The sequence below is a fragment of the Pongo pygmaeus genome, chromosome 8, assembly GCF_028885625.2.
Source record: "Pongo pygmaeus isolate AG05252 chromosome 8, NHGRI_mPonPyg2-v2.0_pri, whole genome shotgun sequence".
NCBI classification, from domain to species: Eukaryota; Metazoa; Chordata; class Mammalia; order Primates; family Hominidae; genus Pongo; species Pongo pygmaeus.
The window spans coordinates 135,610,421-135,635,132 of record NC_072381.2 but is presented as its reverse complement, the minus strand read 5'-3'; the positions used below and the strand labels follow the sequence as shown (position 1 = coordinate 135,635,132).

Here is a 24,712-nt window from a genome sequence, read left to right as displayed (position 1 = left end):
CCAAGGGCAGGTGAGTAAGGCAAGAAAAAATAATTTGTTGGCTGGGAGCTGAAGCAGGATCTAATAAGGACTCTGAGTGACAGGGAAGATCACCCCACAGAAAGGAGATGCAATGGTTAGTTCAGGTGTGGAAGTAAGAACAGGCTGCCACGTGGGGACAGTGAGAATGGCAGGGTACTCATGCACACAGAAACGGTGATACTGGTCTAGAAATGTCTGACAGTCAGGCTGGAAACAGGAGTCAAAAACAACTCTCAAGTTTCCATTCAATATGAAATCATTTTTAAACATACCAAAATCTTTTCCGTTCTTTAGAACAGCAGCAGAACTGGCCTTACCTTCACAATATCCAATCCTCCCACCAGCTCCCCTTTCACATACAGCTGAGGGTATGTTGGCCAATTTGAGTAAGCTTTTAATCCTTGCCGAACCTAAAGAAACAACAGGAATCCTGAAACCATCCTATCAGGCCCTTATGATTAAAGCTAAGACAAGGGTAAAACATCAAACACAGAACTTACTTCTTCATCCTCCAATATATCGAATGTTTCATATTCAACACTGCAAAAAAGAGAAGACATTTTAACTGGAAATACAGTTAAATCAAATTGTAAAACCTCTATGCATTTGATGTTTTTAAAATAATCAAGAAAACTGTTTCATTGCTAACAAAATGTACTACAGACCAATGGAAATGATTTTACTTCTTAATCTGTCTGGTACTACACAGAATTAGTCATTCCAACATATCTGGATTTTTCTCCGGACAATATTGGGTTAGAGCAGGGGTGGGCAAACTTCTTTTTAAAGAGTGAGACAGTAAACACTTCAGGCTTTACAGGCCAGACAGTATCTGCTGCAACTGCTCAGTTCTGCTGGGCAGCATAAAAGCAGCCACAGACAACGTATAAATGAAGGGATGTGGCTATGTGCCAATATAACTTTATTTACAAAAATGGGCAGCCAGCTGCAACTTGCCAACCCCTGGGTCAGACCCACACCCCCATCTGCACGAGCCTTCATTAACTGAACACTCTCACCCACTTCTAATATCTAACCCACCCCAGGCTGCTGCTTCTTAACCTCCTGGAAGCTGCCCGTGGAGCAGAATGTAGTAGCACTCGTGGACGGAGGCTGGAGGGCTCAGCAGCCAGATGACAACCACGCTGCCAGCTCCCTCCACCTTAGCAAGAGACATGCTTTCCACACTAAACTTATTTCAGAGAGGGTGCTGTTTTTAATGTACAAAAGGCCAATGAAAGCTTTGTGGCTTTATACTGTACAATGAACATTACTTGTACAAAGAATGAAAAATCACTGCATGAATATCCAACTGTATCTACTCAGAGCGATTTCACCGTTAGGTGGTCAGGTATTCGCAAGCATGTGTGCCTAAATCCCTGCAGGGTGCCTGAGGGTACAGGTGCAATTCCCAAAGGTGGCCAAAGAAAACGCTACATGTAAAAAAACCTAGACTTTCCATAAAACTGAAACCATCATAGGGAAATCTTGTTTATTTAGTAAACAAGTTCCCAAGGAAACTGTCTATGGTGCAGGGAACAGTCAAAAAAACTAAATGACGGGATAAATCAGAAGCAATTACCAAAAAAGGAATGTTTGAAAGAAGAACAAAAAAAGACCCCAATGTAAACCTAATGCTTTTTAAAAACCCCAATGTAAGTCTTTGTTCAAGTTGAACTAACTAAAGGTGGCAGATCTCTTAATACTGTGATAAAAACAATGAGTTATATAACTATTCATAAAGGATCCAGGAAGCACTGGGCCCAAGTGTATCTATGTGGAGTCCTAACAGCCAATACACTTCCTAAAAGTTATTCATAAAGGGTACCTTTCAAACCTCAATATACACTTGGTTCTCAGACACTCATGCATGTGTATTTTGGCTACTAAAGGAAAAGATAAGAAATGAGAAAAAGTAAAAAGGAGTTTTCTCCACATACTTTTGACTCCCAGCAAGAGCATGGTCTGTTCACGTTAAAAGAAGCTGAGGTCCTGGATGGCCTCACTCATCCTAGGGCCAATCATGCTTAGCAAGTCCGGAGCTGGGAGGTCATTCTCTCCCAAAGCATCCTCCTGCTCTCTGCGACAACAGGGTGCTTTCAATACAATGGAGATTAGACAGATATGGGACAGAAAGCCAAGTTACCAAGATGTTCCACCAAAGACATGAGCTGGGTCAGGCCCAGTGTGTCGGCTCAGAAGACACCTGAGGAACCTGGTGCTGCTAGAGAGGGATGGACTGTGTGTGTCTCACTGTGGAGCTGCAGCAGAAGGTCGACAAAGAAAGGGGAAAATCAAAAATGACCAAAAACAAGCCAGCCCCCACTGTATGGCCCAGGGCAGGGGTGAAGAAAGGAACAGGCTTGAAGTTACAATTACAATAAACTGACTATATTTGCCTCTATAAAATGTCATAATAATCTAAAGAAAACAATCACATCTTTTTTTTGAGACACAGTCTCACTGTCACCCAGGTTGGAGTACAGTGGTGTGGTTTCAGTGAGCTGAAATCTCCACCTCCTGGGCTCAAGTGATACTCCAGGCCTCAGCCTCCTGAGTGGCTGGGATTATAGGCATGCGCCACCACACCCAGCTAATTTTTGTATTTTTAGTAGAGGCAGGGTTTCACCATGTTCACCAAGCTGGTCTCGAACTCCTGACCTCAAGTGATCCACCCACCTCGGCCTCCCAAAGTGCTGGGATTACAGGTGTGAGCCACTGTGCCTGGCCCCATATTCTTTTTATGTCCCTGAAATTGTATTCAACCTATGCTATTCAACTATTTTCAACAGATCTTTGAAGTATATCAAAGATTACTTGAAAGTAATTTATTTAAAGCTACAGTTAGAATACATGATTTTTAAAAGATGCAATCATGAAATGAGAAATAAACAAAAATATCTGACAAACCCTACAGAACATGTGCTGTATATCCCCAAATAAGTGCTTTTGTTTTTAACCACAAAAATCAATGGCAATGTTCTTACCCGACAGCTTCACCACTGAGCACATCAAAACTAGGAGCACTGCAATTTAACTTCCGCTACTTCTCAGATCCAGGTAATCGACCTTAATATGCGCCCCTCAGCTTTCTGTATTGTTTAGCAACTAGGATATTTGAGAAAAATTTAAAACTACCTATAATATATTCCCCCGAAATATCTTTATGCGTGGTGAGGACTCAGTTATACACTTTCCTCTGGGAAAGCAGACAAATAGTTATTCCAAAGGTTGCCTAAGGACCTCCTTTATGTTACTAATAGGTTGACACTGGCCAGAAAATACTATTTTGATCTAAGTTAAGGCATTCACACAATACAGCAAAAAATAAAGAGAGATACAGATATTTATGGATATAGACATTACAACTGAAAAGCATCAGTGGCAGCACTGAAAAGTTGAAATTTTTTTTTTTTTTTTTTTTTGAGACAGGGTCTTGTTCTGTCACCCAGGCTGAGTGCAGTGGTGCAATCACAGCTCACTACAGCCTCACCCTCCAAGACTCCAGTGATCCTCCCACCTCAGTCTCTCAAGTAGCTGGGACCACAGATGTATGTGACCATACCTGGCTAATTGTTTTATTTTTTTGTGGAGATGGGGGTCTCACTATGTTGTCCAGGCTGGTCTCGAACACCTGGGCTCAAGCAATATCCCTGCCTCAGCCTCTCGAAGTGCTAGGATTATAGACGTGAGCCACTACGCCTGGCCAGGTTGGAATTTTTTTAATACACCATTTGAAAACAACATTTACATACCCAGTACTATTTAGTATTTCCAGAATTTGTTTGCTGAATCCACATTTTGCTTCCTAAATGAAAAAAAATTTGCAAAGATTACAATTTTTATATGACCCAAGCAGCATGGTTGTACCTAATACTCTTGTCAACCAGCACAGCACTTGTCCAGCATAGCTGCCACTACTTTCACTCAGCTCCCAGAGCTTCTGCTCATCCCTCTTCAAGTACGAACCCATCTACACATCAACCCAGGCACACGTGACCCACAGACTTCCTTTGGTTTGTAACCACTTGAGATGACGTGTGTTCCAACAGCTTATAATCTCTGTGGTCAACAAGTTCCTCTAAGTGAAACCTAGATTTTCTACAGAGATTGCAGTTCATTCTTTAATTCACTCATGCAAAATGATCTTAACTCACTTAGTCTTTCTTTCTGCAATGATTATGACAATTATTTTCCCATTTCCAACTGGATTCTAACTCCCATTTTTCTTTTTCTTTTATTTATTTATTTATTTATTTTTATTTTTATTTTTTTTGAGACGGAGTCTCACTCTGTCCCCAGGCTGGAGTGCAATCTCGGCTCACTGCAACGTCCACCTCCCAGGTTCAAGCGATTCTCCTGCCTCAGCTTCCCAAGTAGCTGGGACTATAGGCGCGCGCCACCACGCCCAGCAAACTTTTTGTATTTTTAGTAAAGATGGGATTTCACCATGTTAGCCAGGATGGTCTTGATCTCTTGACCTCGGGCTCCACCTGCCTTGGCCTCCCAAAGTGCTGGGATTACAGGCATGAGCTACCGCATCCAGCCTCATTTATTTTTACATTACAGAATACTAACACTTTTTTGAGTTTATGAGAATCTTAAGCTTTTTTCATGCCACAGGACTCCAAATTCCAGCAATCTTGTGGAAAACATATGGTACCATGTAAACATTTTAATAGCCCTAATAACATTGTTTTCAAAATGTATTAATACTTTCTGGGTTTCCAGGAAAAAAATAGTTTTGAGAATAAATATCCACTTAAACAATTACCGAGAATAAGAAAAAATGTCACTTTATCATTACTAGGAATTATTAACTTCCTCTATTGTTTCGATACACTGAACCAAAATCAAAGAATTTAGGCCGTAACCTAATGTTTCCAACATGCTGAAATTTATATTAACATTTTATTTGTTACTGTTACTTTCATTATTACCTAATTATATTAACTAGTTATGTTAACTAATTACCTTCATTATACTAGTTATGTTAACTTATACACTAGTTATGGCAACCAGAGTCTGCCCTGTGAAGTATTGTGACCCTTTCCCAATGAGCAAAGTGGTTCTCCGTGTCACTTGCCCAGTGCATCTTGCTAACAAATGAGGCAGTTTCTTTATTCCAACAGCCTCACCTTTCAAAGCTTTGGTTTCTTTATCTCTAAAATAGGCCAAAGTCTGTCCAACCCTGCCCACTTCAACAACTGATTGAGAATTAAGTAGAGGTTCAATTGCTATGAAAACTACAAAATATGATATAAATGTGTATGGCTGGTTTCTGGAAATTACCTCTGATCTCAATCTGAAAGAAAATTAGTTCTGCTCAAACTATTGGTGGAAGTAATCTATCAAACTTGATATTCAAAATGACGCACAATCAATATGTACTTGCATCAAAAAGCTACAAGAACCATCCCATTACAAATGAGAATTGCTGACCATTGCACTCATTCATCAAACACACACAGAGCACACCTGCTACAGCCAGGGTTTGCTCCTCCACTGTCACAAAAGGACAATCTAGGGGTGCAAACCCAAGCACAACCAGGTTCCCTGCATTCAGGAAGTCCAGTGACTCAGCTGCACACTCCAGCAGTCCACAAACTCAAACAAAGGATAATGAAATAACAACTCATACAACCAGTAAAGTGTTAACAGTGTTGACCACGTTAGCTGACAAAGTTTGGCAGCAGAAAGAAATGCACCCCACTGAGATGTTGATGATAAAGTCAAGCAAAATGTAGATTACTTTGTTTGATCTCCATAAGCACCAATTAAGGCCTGGATAACTTCCTGATACTGCTACAGCTTCATTAGCTAAAGCTAGGAAAAAGAGATTTAACTGTCCCCTTGTTGCAGATCTTAACATCAAAAGAAATTACAAATAAAACCATTTTTGAGTTCTTTACCTGTTTGTTTCCTTTCATAAAGAGCATCACAGAAGCTTTATTTGTCAGCACTTTGAGCCTAAAGAGAGAAAATTGATATAAAACGGCTCAGCTCAATTATGCAACACCACTTTTCCTCCGCTTCGTGAGTAACATGCATATTTGAGGGATGGCAGGATGACAGTTCACAGCTTTGAGTGGTACTAAACAAGCAAATGCGTTGACATTTTCCTTGATTTCATTCTCTCCCTAAGCCACTGTAAAACACAATATGGCTTTTAAGGCAACGAATGTTCCTTCAAGTTGCAATTTAAGCCCATCAACTCACAGTAATAAAACAATAATAATAATAACCAATTCAGTAAGGAATTGTTCAATAAGGGGCCTATATATTAAGCCCATCCAAAACTTCCAGAACTAGATCTTGTGTGCACCATCTTCCATCATGATGCTGCATACCACTGTACACGTGTAAAGCTCACAAGGTCGGACTGCAGGGTGACAGCATTAAACCTCAGAACATCAACTAATGCCAGATACTAAAATCAAATTCTCTCATCTTAACATTATGTTTTATATTTTATATAGTCTTTCAAACATCATAATCTAACATGCTGTCAGGAATTTTAATTAGCTGTATACAGCCACAAGTTTAGTCACAAATCTCAAGAAAAGTCAGTGTTGGGACAACGGGTCACAAAAGAACCTAAGCCCCATGGCTTAGGTCACACCACCATGTTCTCCCAATTCACAGCTCAAAAATCTCCTTATAAACTCATCCCAAATGAAATGCATAAATCATGCACAAAGCTGTATCACTTACATTGCCAACCGAGTGGGATTAGCTCAAGTTCAGAAAAATATGAACAGATATAGGAATATGATGCTGACCCTGACAACCCAACTAACTAACCCAGCCACCTGGATACAGGGAACCACAGCTCACAATGTACTGCCAAAATACATGTCACAAGTCCATGAACTCCACTTCCTGAACTCTGCTCACTAGGAGTCCTTTAAATTATTACTCAAAATATGCTGAATTTTACTTCCTACATAATTCTAGCCAGTTAACCTTTTGGTGTCTGCAAGTACAGATTTAGAAGCAGCACATTAGGAAAACGGAGGTCTGATGGAGACAAGGCCATTAACAGCAGCAAGTGTACTCAGCAGAGAAGGAAAATCAACTGAACAGCAAATACAAGCATATAAAAAACACAGCTGTCTTTGGAGACCACACAGCCTCCATGGGCCAAGGGCATCACCAGGCTACAGGCAAGAACTACACATGAAGACGCCCAGAGTCAACAAAGGGATGAGGAGCATCATTTTCTCATGAAGAACACAGGAAATGGTACCAACCACAGGACAGAATGCGGCACTCAAAGATCAGCCTGACATACGTGGAATGAACACTCTTTATAGAAATTATTAATTAATGACAGACAAATGAGGTATTCATTACTATTAAACACTTTTAGAAATTCTCAAGATGTTACATGGCAAAAAAAAAATCACCAAAGGAAGGTTTATCTTACAATCTCCAGCCCCAACTATGAATGGCTGATTGCTGATATAATAAATTCCTTTTTAAAGTTCTATATTAATTCACATTTACTGCAATAAAAATCCCATTAAGTTGCCTTACACACCAAAGTCCAACATTTCTGTAAGAGAACTTCTCTAAAAGCCAAGTGAGATCCTTGATAAAACAAATACATGTTTCGCAGCTCCAAAATCTGTTCGTGTAAGTTCTCGTGGTCTAGAAAGGCCATGAGAAGTGCCCAAAGCTTGTTACGAGGTGATGAGCTTTTCACACTCACCACTAGTCACTCAGTGCTCTGGCGTTGGGGCAGCACCCGCAGCAGTCACCAAGGCTGCACCCAGGAAAACATGAGTGTGCTGAGGTTACGCCAAGGAGCAGTGACAAAACAACTGGACCCTGGCTCTGAAATGCAGAGAGGTAAGCAAAATTTGGTTGTTCCACAGAAACAATGACATTTCTATAAAAGCAAAGAAGATCCTCCACATGATCACTAAGTTGGTGCTAAAATTAGATTTGCCAAAGTTTGCATGGCTAATGTGACTAAACAATTATGACCTCTGGCACACAAATACCAAATCCTTGATTTCTACACAGAAAGAGCAATGAAAAACCTGAGACCTTTAAAATATTTTTAACATATTAAATGATAGGCTATTTGAAACCTTCTAAAACACTTACCTTTCCTCTAATTTGGGAGCTTTGGGACAAATTGTATCTAGTTCTTCAGATGCTTCTAGCTCCTAAAATAAGCACACATGTCAGTTTTAGGAAAAAAATTATTATAACATAAATCTCCTTGATCATACCATAACACAGATTATTGATCAATCAACTAATCAGAAATACTGTGTATTCACTGCAGGTTCTTATTAGTAAATATAGATTCATAAGAAATTTGATCTTAGATTTATGACAACATTTTAAAAAGTATGCTCTAAATGGAATTTCTTTACAAAGCACAGACTTCTCAATTCTAACCTTAATTATATCAAGTCCTCCTATGAGCTCTCCAGAAACATAGAGCTGAGGATAGGTAGGCCAATTGGAATAGGCTTTGAGTCCCTGTCGAACCTCTTCATCTGAGAAGATATCAAAACTGCTAAACTGAATATTATGTTTGTGAAGAATTTCCACCATCTGCTTGCTGAAACCTGTACACAAAAAAAGAAAATAAAGCACTTAACTTCTCTCTCTCGAAACACATACACATGATAATACATTAGTTCAGCATACATATCATCTGAAGGACATAGACGCCTGCCTTATTTTGCTGGTGATTTAATTAGCATGGCTGAATAATATACAAAGAGAAAATAAAGTCCTGGATCCCTTTATTTGACCTTGAACCATATCACACACTCAGATATGACTTAACTTTTTGACACAACTGTGACTATTAAAAAAAAAGTGCTGTGTGTATTTATTAAAGTTACTCTTCAATATCATGGACATTTTTTGTCACAGGAGAAATAGCACTAGCCAAAAAGCAGAGACCTGGGGGTGATGGTGCACACCTGTAATCCCAGAGACTGGGGAAACTGAGGCAAGAGGATCACTTGAGCCCAGAAGTCTGAAGCTGCAGCGACCTATGAGATTGTCACTGCACTCCAGCCTCCAGTTTGAGTGACAGGGCAAGACCCTGTCTTTAAAAAAAAACAAGAAATCTGAATCCGACACCTGCTCCCTCCACCCACCAAGGTGACACATGATGAGGCCATGGGTGGCCTCCGCTCAGCACTTTCCTAGTAATCAGGAGACTGACCTGACGCTCTGACAGTCCCTCCCAGCCTTTCTGTTGTGAATCTACAAGAATCAATTCTGGGCAGAGGAAAAAAATTCTACAATTGTTATTTTTAACTACTACTTGACTATACTGAAAACCCAATGCTGTTTCGTTTCTACTGCCATTTTACTACTTCCTGAGTTCCCACTTCAGTAGTTCTCAATCTTCACTATCTCTAAGTAGGATAAATTAAAAATCAAGAAGGCATGTGTTCTCCAGTAGTCTAAAATACACACAGTACATTGAATTTTAAAGCTATCTTCTCTGTTGTTATATATGAACCATCAACAGATTGACGGTATTCTTTCTCATCTCATGTCATAACTTGACAGTTTCTTTTTTAAAACTATTTACATTCCCTAAAGTATGTAATGTAATTTTTTTACTACACTATAGTGACAATTTTATGTTCCATGATTTTATTATACTTTTGTGACACATTTTTATTCTGTACTTTTTTGACATCATCTTATTACGACATTAGAACTGAAGAACAGGAGTGTGAATATCAGTCTTTTATAAACCTATTAGCCTAGTCTGAAAAAAAAGTATTTTTCTTTCCATAAGCTAATTCTTCTCCATTGTTCCCAATACTTTGTAGGGCCGTACTCTTTCACGCCTCATTCTTCTTCTCAAACACAGTTGTAATTCACTGGAAAAGAACCTATTCTTCAGATTCAAAATTTCTATAAGACTTAGCAGTGTCAGCAACTGTTTTTAAATAAAATCAAACCATAAAATGTAAGATTAATTGCAAGAATGGGCTTTACTGATGTCACCCAAAATCATATTTACTATTAAAACATGGATCTACAAGCGAGCTCTAAACATTTTCCAAATCTGCAGTTTATTGAGATGAAGCACTAGTATTTATTTGTACAGCATATAAGTTGCTTTTCCTACATCTGAAGTGTTAAGTTCATGTACAGCCTGAAGTAAAACACTGATTCTGAAATTTTTTTATTCATCTGGGAGTTCATTAGTAAACAGCTAACAGCTGATTGCTGATGGTTATTCTGTTGCCAATATATTAACTCATTTTTACTGTAACTGGCTGAGAAAAAGCTTTATTTTAGCTTTAGGCAATTACATGCAGACTAGAAAGATTGATTGGTAGTGTTTCATTTTTAAGGGTTAAAGTGGCAGACTAGAAATGTTACGCTTAAGGATAAGATGGCAAGAAGGCTTTATTCTAGTAACAAAATATTTACACACTTTTTTTAAGAAAAATGCATGCATGCAATAAAAATATTTAAATGTAGAAAAGTAATGTTTAACTGCCACAGAATTCCCATTTCCACCCCCAGTCATTTCTACTCATGACATGAATAGGTGCCTAACACCGCATCTCATCACCACCTAACAATAAACCCTAAAAAACATCTCTGAAACCTGATTCTGTGGCTGATTTAAAAGTAAGAGCCCAGCTGGATGACTCTCACTGCAGGAGTAATATCTGACTATGCCTCAAATACCTTTTGCTTTGCTAAAAGCTTTGTTAACTGAAATAGTTACAAGAATTCCCAAATAATTAACCTGCTCAAGGATTTAAGATTCTGTTTAAGATGACATGTACCTCAGTGCTTCTGGAAACTCTTCCTAAAACAAGCATTTTCCTGTCTTCATGAGGAGAAGAGTAAGGACAATCCAATTCTTTTCAACTGAGACCCTATCTACATGCCAGGCTCATAACACACCATACAATTCTGCAGGTAGAGCCCACGTGAAGGATAAGAAGATGGAGACACGACCTGTGCAGGGACTGGGCTGAGTCCAGTGGGGCTCCAGGAGAGACCCTAAAAGTGGCTTTCAAGGTTTTCTAGATATAAAATTTAAATGTTATTCATTCATGTTTTTCTGATTAGCAGAAAGCAAGGTGGGGACAAACTAATCAAAAAACAAACATCGTTATACTCCACAGTGGGAGTCCAGTGGTATTAGCAGAGGTAGCGCTTTCAAAGCTAATTTGGTGCAAAATAAGGAAAGACCAGCCACGTGCGTGTTCACAAGATGAGATGGCCAGTGCTTTTATAAAGGGAGCTTTGCCTACATCCTTCTCTAAAATGCCAGCAGAAGAGCAAAAACAATGCTCCACTAAGCAGGCTCAGAAAGGAACAGTAGAGGGTCAAGGTGACTTACGTTCCCGTAAGAAAACAGTTTAAAAATATTTTCCAATTAATCCTAAGTATTTTATTAAAGAACAGCAACATTCTTAAATGATCTATTTACTATATATGACAGAAAGACATGTAACAGAAAATATCAGGAAACAGAAAAACCCATTGAAAATGTAGTTATAAAAATTATATAGAAGTACTTTAAAAGAAACTGTAACCGTTCAATCATATGTATCTCAAAATATTTATTGTCTTTTATTAATTAAATATCTATAATACTATGTTTTCAGATGGCTCTGAAATGTGTTTTGTCTTGTTTTGTTTTGAGATGGAGTTTCACTCTGTCACCCAGACTGGAGTGCAGTGGCTCGATCTCGGCTCACTGCAACCTCTGCCTCCCAGGTTCAAGCAATTCTCCTGCCTCAGTCTCCCAAGTGGCTGGAATTACAGGGGGCCACCATGCCCAGCTAATTTTTGTATTTTTAGTAGAGACGAGGTTTCGCCATGTTGGCCGGGCTGGTCTCGAACTCCTGACCTCAAGCGATCCGCCCACCTCAGCCCCCCGAAGTGCTGGGATTACAGGCATGAGCCACCACGCCCAGCCCTGAAATATTTCAAAGCTTCTTTTTTATTCTATTATTTGTACAGTCTTCCAAATGTCACTCCATTATAATAAACATAATTTAAATAAGTTTAATATAAATATAAAAATGCTAGCAGTATATTCTAAATTCAGTTTAATAAAGTAAAAGGTAAGCAGAAAAATTATAATTTCTAAGTTTCTCTCTAATTGACTTGAATAATCATACAATATCTACACTGAAAAGGCCCTCCAAGATTGGCTCCAACAGCCAATCTTGTTCCCAACAGCACTAGAAGGAATTAAAGACACAAGGAGGGTACCTGACTTGTCCCCAAAGTTGCTAAGGCCGCAGGCGTGGGCCTGAGGCTCGCCTGGCATGACATCCAGTGCAGCACACTTCCCAGGACATCCTTCTCCTCTGAGCACTCCTTCCCCAAGCTTCAGTGTTGCCACCTGCCTTTTCATTAGGTTTATCATTCAGAAAAGACTGAGACTGCTGCTGTTCAACCCCAAAGGAGAGAATACTGCAGAGATTTCACTGTAGGTGTGCTTCACCCACATTTCACAGCCAGTTCTACTGTACCTGAGATCTGAATGAAGGTGCTGAATACAATCCATTCAACTGAAGTGGTAAGTTCCCATTTAGTGGCTACCACATAAAGTACAAGAAATGATTTTCATGTTTCATGGAAGAAGGTGAATGCGAACCATTTGCAACCCCCATTAAAAACAAAATAACAAACACAACAGAGACTATCTGTTGCTACCTTTAATTTAGTACAGACTAAGTTAGCTTTGCAATACATATATAGCAGGCATTATCTGACACATAAATACTGGCAGGAAAATTTTTTAGGCAGAACTAAGAGATACTTTTAAGACAGAATTCAAGGTGGCTCACGCCTATAATCCCAGCAGCACTTTGGGAGGCCAAGGCAGGCGTATCACCTGAGGTCAGGAGTTCGACACCAGCCTGACCAACATGGACAAACCCCGTCTCTACTAACAATACAAAAAAATTAGCCGGGCATGGTGGTAGACACCTGCAATCCCAGCTACTCGGGAAGCTGAGACAGGAGAATCACTTGACTCCTAGGAGACAGAGGTTCAGACACACCAAGACTGCGCCATTGCACTCCAACCTGGGCAACAAGAGTGAAACTCCATCTCGAAAAAATAAGAATTCATCATGAAACTTTATTTTTAAAACTAGACATTATCATAACCTAATACGTAATTTAATAACCCTACAGGGAAGAATTTAGAATCAAATTCACACTGGAAGCTTGGTTATCTTTATAAAGTCACTCTGGACATGCTGTAATCATATCAAGAGCATACTCAATGTTACTGCCCCTATCTTAATAAAGTCCCTCCTGTGTAGTTGATACAAATACTCTTAGACTAAGTCTCAACAGCATCATCAAATGGCATTAAATGCTCAATTATGCAGCATACTAATGTTGTACTAGGCACAGTAAAAAGAAAATAACATAAACCCAGTACCAGAGGGGTCAAATAACTCTAAAACTTACTTAAGGACAAAATTATAAGCATCCGTGTGTACAGAAAATAAGAGTGACTACAAGCCAAGAATTCAGAATCTTTCCATTACTAGCAGCTATAAACTGGAAATGACAGCAATGCGGGAAGAGAATCATTAGACAGTGATGACAGAGGGGAGGCAAAAGCACACAGGGTGGACACAAAAACACTAAAAAATTCCGCAAATTTTTTAATTGCTGAATCTGAACTAGGTGAAAAACAGGAGGCTGCCAAGAAAGAAAAAAGTAACTGTTAACAGCAAAAGTAGCTAAACAGGCAAAAGAGACAGCAATATGGTAGTTGGAACCTAATCCTAACTCTGCTTGCCAGGTGACCTTGGGCAAGTCACCTCTATCTTTGAGTCTGAGGACTTAAGTATAAAACAAAAATCTGAATTAGATGAGTTCTGAGACCGCTTTTGGTTCCAACATGCTGAGTCCATAATGCAAACTAATTCTTATATAGTGTCATTGGGAATTATAACCTTTTTGATTTTCTAAAAGTATGTGAACACAAGTATAAGATGTATGGTATAGCCTGGAAACAGGATGCCCATCTCAACCATACCCCATTCTGGGAAAGCACCCATTTTGTTTATATTATCTTAAAGGCAGCTTCTTACCACAGCGTGGTTCCTGAGGAGTTCCTTTCATGAACAGCATGCAGGGGGCAGCATGAGTCAATTTCTTCAAGCGAAGGTTGAGATCTTCTTTAAGATGTTCATTAGCGCTGGGTAGGAAGGAGCCACTAGATGCATGTCGCTGAACTTTTTTGGTCAACTCTGGGGCATGTGCACCATCTAATCGGTCGATTTTCTGAGAATTCTAAAGTTTAAAAAGTTATTTAGAATACATGCAGCATTCCATAATAATGACACTGTTATAGCAAATTGTTAAAGGGGACAACAGTATTACCGGAGATGTAAAAAAAGAAACCCTCATTGCCAGTTGCCTGCACTGCATCTGAATTTTAGAAATACATAATAATTTTTTTCTTTTCTTGGAAACACACTGAGAAAACACTGCAACATCTCAAAGTCAAATCAGGTCAGTCTAATATAATACAAAAAAGACTGCCCCCACGTTGGCTGGAATGAAACTATTATTAAGTATAAATGAGGTACTTGGGGAACTACGATGACACCCATGGGTGCCTGGAAGCACAGGTGCGCGCCTGCTTCCTAAAAGTCATTCATCAAACCAGAACCAGCCAGAGGTTCCATTATGTCCAGGCACATGCTCTAAACAACCAATTTAACCAACTGGGGTTCCACAGCCACATATCTGAATTTTGATCAAGAAGCTTTGATTCTGGCTGCTGGCCCTACACAGTCCATGCCACTTTTCTAAGATGTTGGCAAGCAGCTGGCATGGTCTTCTTTCTCAGCATCGGTGCAAAAATGAGACTATCAGAAGAAAGGTGGAGGGCTAGAAACAGCCAAACACCTAATATTTGGGGATTAGAGAGAGGGTAAAGAAACAAAATAGGTAGCACCATGGCACCCTACAAATGGATAATCTTTTGTACCACCTTTATCCTTACCTTGAAAAACAGAAAAGTGGGAACAGAGCTAATTTCATATTTTTCAGATACTTCAGGAACACCTTCAGCTTCCAACTTTAAAATAAAAAAATTCAAACTTGATTATTACAAGATCCTTTTTCACTACTTTAATATGTAAATCAGTTTCACATGCATTATCCCTTCAAGTAGCTGGCATTTTTAAAGAGCATGGTACAAAAGTTGATGACACATTTACATTTAAATGAGACTCACTGGGCTGGCATGTCATCCACTGAGTTTGCAGTGTCAAAACAGGTTCAGAGGTTTTTATTTTGTTGCACATTTCAAAAGATGCCTGGAGGCTGTGAATAAAATTTTTGGTGCACTAGTGACCTAGTAAATTTTCAATCATATGCAGCTACTACTATATTGAAATCCATAAATCACTGACCCCAGTTATGTCATGATTACAGTGCTTATTTTCTGCCCACAGCAATTCTTGCTGTTTGCTCTATTGACTAATTTCAAGAGGCAGTACATCATGACTGACAGTTGCAGCCTTCTGCAAATTATGAAGCAAAAAGGACTATTTCTTCAATAAACTATTGATGTCTGATAAATTTTGCTTTTAACTCCTGCAAGGCTGCTGGACACTAGGCAGATATCTTGCTAGGTTACTTGCTTCCGGTCTATTTACAATGTAAATACCTTTTAAATAAGATGACTGCATTGTGTTTGATAATTTCCTTGAAGCCCCTGAACAAGACAAGATGTGATATCTGATGCATGAATTTAAAATATATTTAGTAATAATTTCTAAATAATTAGGGCACAATTACTGTAAGCTATTTATGTAGGTCTTTATAAATGATACACTTTGAGAAATACCAAGATATATCCTTCCCTCATAGGACTGTCAATTTAATATAAACTTTTGAAACCAATAAAAATCTGTATTCACATTATACCTGTAGGAAATAAAATTTATTGATAAATTATATTGTTAAAAGTTTTTAAAATATATACACTGTATTTTTCCAAGAGTAAAAGATTTCCACTGGGCTTAAAATACTATTTTTATTTAGAGCCTTACCCAATCAGGTTATATCTACCCAAGTAAAGCTTGCAGAGAAAGTGGGAAGCAGAGTCCTATGTATTTGGCTTTTATCTTCTATCTCCTACATTCTTGGGTGCTCTTTTACTACCTTAATTTTTATTCTTTTAGAAAACCCTTTTGCAACAATATTTTTAATAATTATTTCCATTTTTAAAATGTACTTATATGAAAATTCTATAAAATCAACAATAGTCTAATAATCTGAAAAAAGAAAAAGATAAGGCATTCGAGACAGCTATTTAGAACAGACTCTCAAAAGTTTTAAAGACGTTTGTGTTATTTTCTTTCACATACACAACAGCACACTCAGATGAAAGATGACCAGAAAAGTTGATGACTAGGGCATGCCTACACTACCATCCTCCAGCTCATTATTTTCTGTCTTTCAACTAACATCTATGGAGTGCCCACTACGCACTGGGCATTGAGCAAGGATCACAAAAGGGCCCGTCCTTTAGTACTACTGAATTCTAACCAAAAAGTAATACAAATCCAAAAAAAAGGCAATACTAAGTAGAAATAAGGTAATGTGATCTTAAACCAGAACAAAACAGGCAGCACCCTGACTCATAAAAACAAATTCCTATCTTCTTTTAAAATCTGATTTCTTAGCCAGGCATGATGGCAGGTGCCTGTAATCCTGGCTACTCGGGATGCTGAGGTGGGAGAATCGCTTGAACCCGGAAGGCAGAGGTTGCAGTGAGCCAAGATCGCACTATTGCACTCCAGCCTGGGTGACAAAGCAAAACTCCGTCTCCAAAAAAAAAAAAAAATCTGATTTCTTCTTACATTCTTATATTCCTGCTGGTTTCCAGTGGAGTAACAATTCTTCTGGGAAGCAAATGACCTCTTACAATTCCCGCTGAAGGCTGAGAACTACCACAACTGCCTCCACTCAGTCAGCTCCCAGAAGAAGAGATCCTCATAACACAGACACAATGGTAACAGACAAATCTTAAGAAGAAGGGAACAGGAATATCATTTAAGGCAAAAGAGTTCTCCAGAACATCAAGGGCATCTGAAGTCCTAAAACCCTTGCAGCACTAAAATTCGTTAGAAATATTTTTGTTGGATTTAATGTAACAGTTTTAACAATGAAAATAGAAAATAAATATATAAATATTTTTAAAGGATCTGCATTCAGAAGAGCTCAAAGATTATCAGAAATAGCTATCATTCATGGGCGACCTACTCTGTGCCATAAACCATGAGAAGGCCTTAACATAAAACAGCCTAGCCTACAGACAATTTCGAAAGGTGCAAAATTTTAGCATGTTATCATTTCAACTTAATAAGTAGTTAAAGAGGAGGTACAATGGTTGGTTTAAGGTTTCAGCTTGACTGGGTTAAGAGATACCCAGACAGCTGTAAAAACATTACTTCTGGGCATGGCTGTGAGGGTGTTTTGGGAAGAGACTGGCATTTGAATCAGTAGACTGAGTAAGGAAGATCCATTCTCACCCAATGTGGGGGAGGGGGGAGGGGGCACCATCCAATAGGTTGAAGGCCTGAAAAGAACTAGGAAAAAAAAATGCAGAGGAAAAGCAAAAAAGCAAATCCTGTCTTTCTCCCTTTCTCTCTCTCCCTCCCTCTCCTCCGCACATCCCCATCCCCCACCCCTCCTGCCCCATCCCTCCCTCCTGGAGCTGAGATATCCACCTTCTCCTGTCTTTGGACATCACAGCTCTAGATTCTCCAGCCGTTAGACTGCAGGACTTGCACCAGCAGCCCCCAGGTTGTCAGGCCTTCAGACTTGGACTGAGCTACGCCACCAGCTTCCCTAGTTCTCTAGCATGTGGAGGGCAGATGGTGAGACTTCTCAGCCTCCTAAATCCCCTCTCATCTATCTGTACCTATCCTATTAGTTAGTTCTGTTTCTCTAGAGAACCCTAACTAACACAGGAGATAACTTGGGTAACTTGCCCAAAGATACATGGCCAATAAATGGCAGAGCTGAGAAACAATCCAAGTTTGTTTGACTATAAAACCTGTGCTTTTTTCACTATCCTATGGTTAATTTTTTCTACTACTACAATCAAAAAGAAAGATTACATGTCAAAGTAGGATTTATACATGACTTCAGGACCAATCAAACATGAACATTTCCAAAACAGAATCCAGGCAAAATGCCTCAAGTGGGAACCACTTGCTTCCTATACCAAGAATCCAAACCTTGGGACCAGTCCCACCTGCTATGTGTCTATGGAGAAGGAAAGAAAGCACAAGGGGCATCAGGTAAATCCAGAGATGGGGAATCCTCTCTCTATTCTACTTTTATTGAGCAGGGGTCATCAGAGGCCACTGTGATAGTAACGGCGAATAGCTACAATTTATTCCGGGCCAGATACTATTCTAAGCGTGCTTCACGTATGGACTCACTTAATCCTCACAATAACAGGTACTGTCTTTAACATCCATTTTACAGAAGAAACTGGAACTTAAAGAGGTTCCATAACTTGACCTAGATCACTGCCATGATTTGAATGTATATGTCCCTCCTAAATTCATATGCTGGAAATTAACATCAAAGGTGACAGCAATTAAGAGGGGCCTTCGGGAGGTGAGTAGGCCAAGAGGGCTCTGCCCTCATGGATGGGAACAGTGCCATTATAAAAGAGTTTGAGGCTGGCTAGTCCGTTTTTGCCCTTCTTCTCCTGCTGCCAAGTGAGGACACAGCAACAAAGTGTCATCTTGGGAACAGAGAGCAAGCCCTTGCCAGACACTGAATCTGCTGGTGCTTTGATCTTGGATTTCCCAGCCTCTAGAACTGTGAGCAATAAATCTGTTGCTTAAAAATTACTCAGTCTAAGGTATTCCGTTATAGTAGCACAAATGGACTAGGACAATTACAAACCTGTTGAGTGATGTAAGCAGACAGTGTGTCTCTGGAGCCAAGCGCCTCCCTACACCATGCTCCACTTCATGGCTGCTGCCCTGTCCTCATTCCACTGACCCTTCAGTACCCTTCAGTAACAGTGACCACAACCGCCTTCCTGCAACACCTTCCACTTGGCTCTCCATGTTTCCTCTGCCCTCCCTAACTGCTCAGACTCAGTGTCTGCTTCTGTCATCTCTGGCAGCCTCTGAACACCGGCATGTGCCAGCCTTGGTTCTGAGTCCTCTTCTATGCCTATCCACACTCATTCTCCTGGAGTGGGCTCATCCAATCCTATGGCTCTAAATGATGCTGCTATTACAACTCCCAACTTCTTCCCAGCCCAGGCCTCTCCCCTCACCTCCGGACTATACACTCAACATCTGCACTCAAAGCTCTATCAAACACCTCTCACTAAACCTGCTCCTCCCACAAGGCATCTCTATCTCACAAAATCCATCCAGTTCCTAAAATCAAAAAGGAGACAACCTTGATTAATCCATTCCTCTCACTCTCACACCTACTCCATCAACAGGTGTTCTGGGCTCCCCTCCAAAATATAATCCCACTCAGACCATGACATCATTTCATCTCTCACGTGGCCTAGGAGCCTCCTAACTGGGGTACCTGCTTCTATTCTGCACCCTTCCCCCTTCAAGCCATTCTCCACCCAGCAGCCAGAGTAACTGACTTATGACAGGAATGGAACTGTGTCATCGCTATTGCACTTGGAATAAGACCTGAATGTTATCGTTCCCCACAAGGTCACTGACCCCAGCCTGCCACTCCAACCTCATGTCACACTCTCGCCACCCTCCAGCCCCACTAGCCTTCTGCTTTGACACTCTGCACTTTGGTTAAAAGCTCTTCCTCGCTCCCCCAATGGCTGGCTCCTTTCCATTTTTCAAATGGCCCTGCCGGCCCAGTGGCTCACACCTGTAATCCCTGCCGGCCCAGTGGCTCACACCTGTAATCCCTGCCGGCCCAGTGGCTCACACCTGTAATCCCTGCCGGCCCAGTGGCTCACACCTGTAATCCCTGCCGGCCCAGTGGCTCACACCTGTAATCCCTGCCGGCCCAGTGGCTCACACCTGTAATCCCTGCCGGCCCAGTGGCTCACACCTGTAATCCCTGCCGGCCCAGTGGCTCACACCTGTAATCCCTGCCGGCACAGTGGCTCACACCTGTAATCCCTGCCGGCACAGTGGCTCACACCTGTAATCCCTGCCGGCACAGTGGCTCACACCTGTAATCCCAGCACTTTGGGAGGCCAAGGCGGGAGGAATGCTTGAGCTCGGAAGTTTGAGGTTGCAGCGAGCTATGATCACGCCACCGCACCCTGGCCTGGGTGACAGAGCGAGACCTTATCTCTTTAAAAAAGATCTCTCTTCCTTAGATACACCCTTCCAGCCCAATCTAAATAAAGTATCCCACCTATCCCAGTTCCCATTTTTCATAGCCTATTTCTTTCTTTTGCAGAACTTATTACTACCTAAAATTACCTTGATAACATGTATGTCTACTATTTGTTGTCTGTGACCCTTAGTGTGATGTTCTGTATCCTCAGTGCCTAGACTACTGTGTGGCATTTAGTGTTTGATAAATTTTGACAGAATATTAAACAAAGGTGGTCACTATACCTAAGCCAAGAATGGGGATGGCCACTTGCCAATGATGGCACTGAGCTGCAAGAGTAAGGAGAGAACACTTAAACCTGCTATTCAGGAACATTTGGTTAAACCTCCAAAAGAGGCTTCCTTCTACTCTGTGATGTGTGATATTTAAAAAAAAAAAAAAAATAGAATTTCAAAATCAAAATATTTGTCAAACAGCCAAATATAAATTTCAAAACAGAAATTTAAATTAACAGTTTTGATAGCTTAGGCAGAGATCACTTCCAAGATGGCCAAATAGGAACAGCTCCAGTCTGCAGCTCCCAGCAAAATCAATGCAGAAGATGAGTGATTTCTCCATTTCCAATTGAGGTACAGGGTTCACCTTATAGGGACTGGTTGGATAGTGGGTGCAGCCCATGGAGGGCGAGCCAAAGCAGGGCAGAGCATCACCTCACCCAGGAAGCGCAAGGGGTTGGGGGATTTCCCTTTCCTAGCCAAGGGAAGCCATGAGTGACTGTACCTGAAGGAATGGTACACTTCTGCCCAAATAGTGCGCTTTATCCACGGTCTTTGCAACTGGCAGACCAGCAGATTCCCTCCCGTGCCTGGCTCGGTGAGTCCCACACCCATGGAGCCTTGCTCGCTGCCAATGCAGCAGTCTGAGATTGACCTAGGACGCTGAAGCTTGGCTAGGGGAGGGGCGTCCGCCATTGCTGAGGTTGAGTAGGCCATTGCTGAGGCTTGAGTAGGCAGTTCTATGCTCACAGTGTAAACAAAGTGGCAGGGAAGCTCGAACTGGGTGGAGCCCACCACAGCTCAGCAAGGCCTGCTGCCTCTCTAGATTCCACTCTGGGGGCAGGGTATATCTGAACAAAAGGCTTCTACAGACTTAAACGTCCCTGCCTGACAGCTCTGAAGAGAGCAGGTGGTTCTCTCAGCATGGCGTTCAAGATCCGATAACAGACAAACTGCCTCCTCAAGTGGGTCCCTGACCCCCGTATAGCCTCACTGGGAGACACCTCCCAGTGAGAGGGAGGCACCTCATACAGACAGGTGCCCCACTGGAACAAAGCTTCCGGAGGAAGGATCAGGCAGCAATATTTGCTGTTCTGCAGCCTCCGCTGGTGATACCCAGACAAACAGGGTCTGGAGTGGACCTCCAGCAAACTCCAACAGACCTGCAGCTGAGGGACCTGTTAGAAGGAAAACTAACAAACAGAAAGGAATAGCATCAACATCAACAAAAAGGATATCCACACAGAAACCCTATCCAAAGGTCACCAATATCAAAGACCAAAGGTAGATAAAACCACAAAGATGGGGAGAAACCAAAGCAGAAAGGCTGAAAATTCCAAAAACCAGAACGTCTCTTCTCCTCCAAAGGAACACAACTCCTTGCCAGCAAGGGAATAAAAACTGGACAGAGAATGAGTTCGACAAGTTGACAGAAGTAGGATTCAGAAGGTAGGTAATAACAAACTTCTCCCAGCTAAAGGAACATGTTCTAACCCATTGCAAGAAGCTAAAAACCTTGAAAAAAGGTTAGACAAGTGGCTAACTAGAATAATCAATGTAGAGAAGAGCTTAAAGGAACTGATGGAGCTGAAAACCACAGTATGAGAACTGCGTGAAGCATACACAAGCTTCAATAGCCGATTCGATCAAGCGGAAGAAAGGATATCAGTGATTGAAGATCAAATTAATGAAATAAAGTGAGAAGACAAGATTAGAGCAAAAAAGAGTGAAAAGAAATGAACAAAGCCTCCAAGAAATATAAGACTATGTGAAAAGACCAAATCTATGTTTGATTGGTGTACCTGAAAGTGACAGGGAGAATGGAACCAAGTTAGGAAACACTCTTCAGGATATTATCCAGGAAAACTTACCCAACCTAGCAAGGCAGGCCAACATTCAAATTCAGGAAATACACAGACCACCACAAATATACTCCTCGAGAAGAGCAACCCCAAGACATATAACTGTCAGATTCACCAAGGTTGAAATTAAGGAAAAAATGTTAAGGGCAGCCAGAGAGAAAGGTTGGGTTACCTACAAAGGGAAGGACATCAGACTAACAGCAGATCTCTTGGCAGAAACCCTACAAGCCAGAAGAGAGTGGGGGCCAATATTCAACATTCTTAAAGAATTTTCAACCCAGAATTTCATATCCAGCCAAACTAAGCTTCATAAGTGAAGGAGAAATAAAATCATTTAAAGACAAGAAAATGCTGAGAGATTTTGTCACCACCAAGCCTGCCTTACAAGAGCTCCTGAAGGAAGCACTAAACATGGAAAGGAACAACCAGTACCAGCCACTGCAAAAACAGGCCAAATGGTAAAAGACCATCAACACTATGAAGAAACTGCATTAATGAACGGGCAAAATTACCAGCTAGCATCATAATGACAGAATCAAATTCACACGTAAAAGGCTGGGCGTGGTGGCTCATGCTTGTAATTCCAGCACTTCGGGAGGCTGAGGCAGGTGGATTATTTGAGGTCAGGAGTTCGAGACCAGCCTGGCCAACATGGTGAAACCCTGTCTCTACTAAAAATACAAAAATTAGCTGGGCGTGGTGGCACGTACCTGTAATCCCAGCTACTCAGGAGGCTGAGGCAGGAGAATCGCTTGAACCTGGAAGGCAGAGGTTGCAGTGAGCCGATCGCATCACTGCATTCCAGCCTGGGCAACAGAGTGAGACTCCGTCTCAAAAAAAAAAAAAAAAATTCACATATAACAAAATTAACCTTAAATGTAAGTGGGCTAAATGCCCCAATTAAAAGACTAAAAGACACAGCCTGGCAAATTGGACAGAGTCAAGACCCATCGGTGTGCTGTATTCAGGAGACCCATCTCATGTGCAAAGACAAACGTAGGCTCAAAATAAAGGGATGGAGGAAGATCTACCAAGCAAATGGAAAGCAAAAAAAGCAGGCATTGCAATCCTGGTCTCTGATAAAACAGACTTTAAACCAACAATAATAGACTGGATAAAGAAAATGTGGCACATATACACCATGGAATACTATGCAGCCACAAAAAGAGGATGAGTTCATGTCCTTTACAGGGACATGGATGAAGCTGGAAACCATCATTTTCAGCAAACAATCATAAGGACAGAAAACCAAACACCACATGTTCTCACTCATAAGTGGGAGCTGAACAATGAGAACACATGGACACAGGGAGGGGAACATCACACACCGGGGCCTGTTGGAGGGTGGGGGGCTGAAGGAGGGATAGCGTTAGGAGAAATACCTAATGTAAATGATGAGTTGATGGGTACAGCAAATCAACATGGCACATGTATACCTATGTAACGAACCTGCACATTGTACACATGTACCCTAGAACTTAGAGTATAATAATAATTAAAAAAAAAAAAAGTTTTGATAACTTCTTTAAAGACTTACCAAACTTAGCCCAGAAACAGCTAATAAAACCATGCTAATTTGGGGTTTTTTTAATTACCAAGATAGCACAGATAAAAACCTACAGTCTTTTTAAGATTTAACAATTCTACTAGAGCTGGGCACGGTGGCTCATGCCTGTAATCCCAGCACTTTGGGAGGCTGAGGTGGGCGGATCACAAGGTCAGGAGTTCGAAACCAGCCTGGCCAACATGGTGAAACCCCGTCTCTACTAAAAATATAAAAATTATCCGGGAGTGGTGGCACACACCTGTAATCCCAGCTACTCAGGAGGCTGAGGCAGAAGAATTCCTTGAACCCGGGAATTCTGAGCCTGGGCAACACAGTGAGACTCAGTCTCAAAAAAAAAAAAAATTCTACCAGAATTATCTGAGAAGCATTTTTAGAGTTCTGTCCTGTAGTATGAAATCCAACATATGCTCTCTTAAGATGCCAAATAAATTGGCCAACATTCTCTGACACTGAAAAATTTTAATTCCACTAGTTAGCGTGCCCCTGGTTATATAGTTAGTTGGTACCCTTTCAGAAGATTGCCCAACACTATCTGTTTACATACAGTAATTATACACTCAGAAATTAAACATAAACTACATTTACATTTATAATGATTATACAGATCTTTAGAAATTCAACAGTGCAATCTGTATCTTTAAGATAGTCGCACTTTCAAAATAAGAATAAAC

The 24,712-nt window shown here is 40.8% G+C and overlaps 1 protein-coding gene across 2 annotated transcripts in view; it reads right to left on the bottom strand.

Annotated features, from left to right (window-relative positions):
• Positions 1–24,712, bottom strand: part of GLRX3 (glutaredoxin 3) — a 44,646-nt gene that overhangs the window by 4,185 nt on the left and 15,749 nt on the right. The window contains exons 3-10 of one of the 2 annotated variants that reach the window (XM_054503522.2): positions 15,029–15,103; positions 14,109–14,310; positions 8,437–8,609; positions 8,137–8,198; positions 5,934–5,991; positions 3,777–3,829; positions 522–561; positions 339–431 (exon numbers count right to left, since the gene is read on the bottom strand). In XM_054503522.2, the coding sequence (XP_054359497.1) occupies positions 339–431; positions 522–561; positions 3,777–3,829; positions 5,934–5,991; positions 8,137–8,198; positions 8,437–8,609; positions 14,109–14,310; positions 15,029–15,103 (756 nt within the window). The remainder of the gene's footprint in view (positions 1–338; positions 432–521; positions 562–3,776; positions 3,830–5,933; positions 5,992–8,136; positions 8,199–8,436; positions 8,610–14,108; positions 14,311–15,028; positions 15,104–24,712) is intronic. The other variant, XM_054503524.2, reaches the window with a different exon arrangement.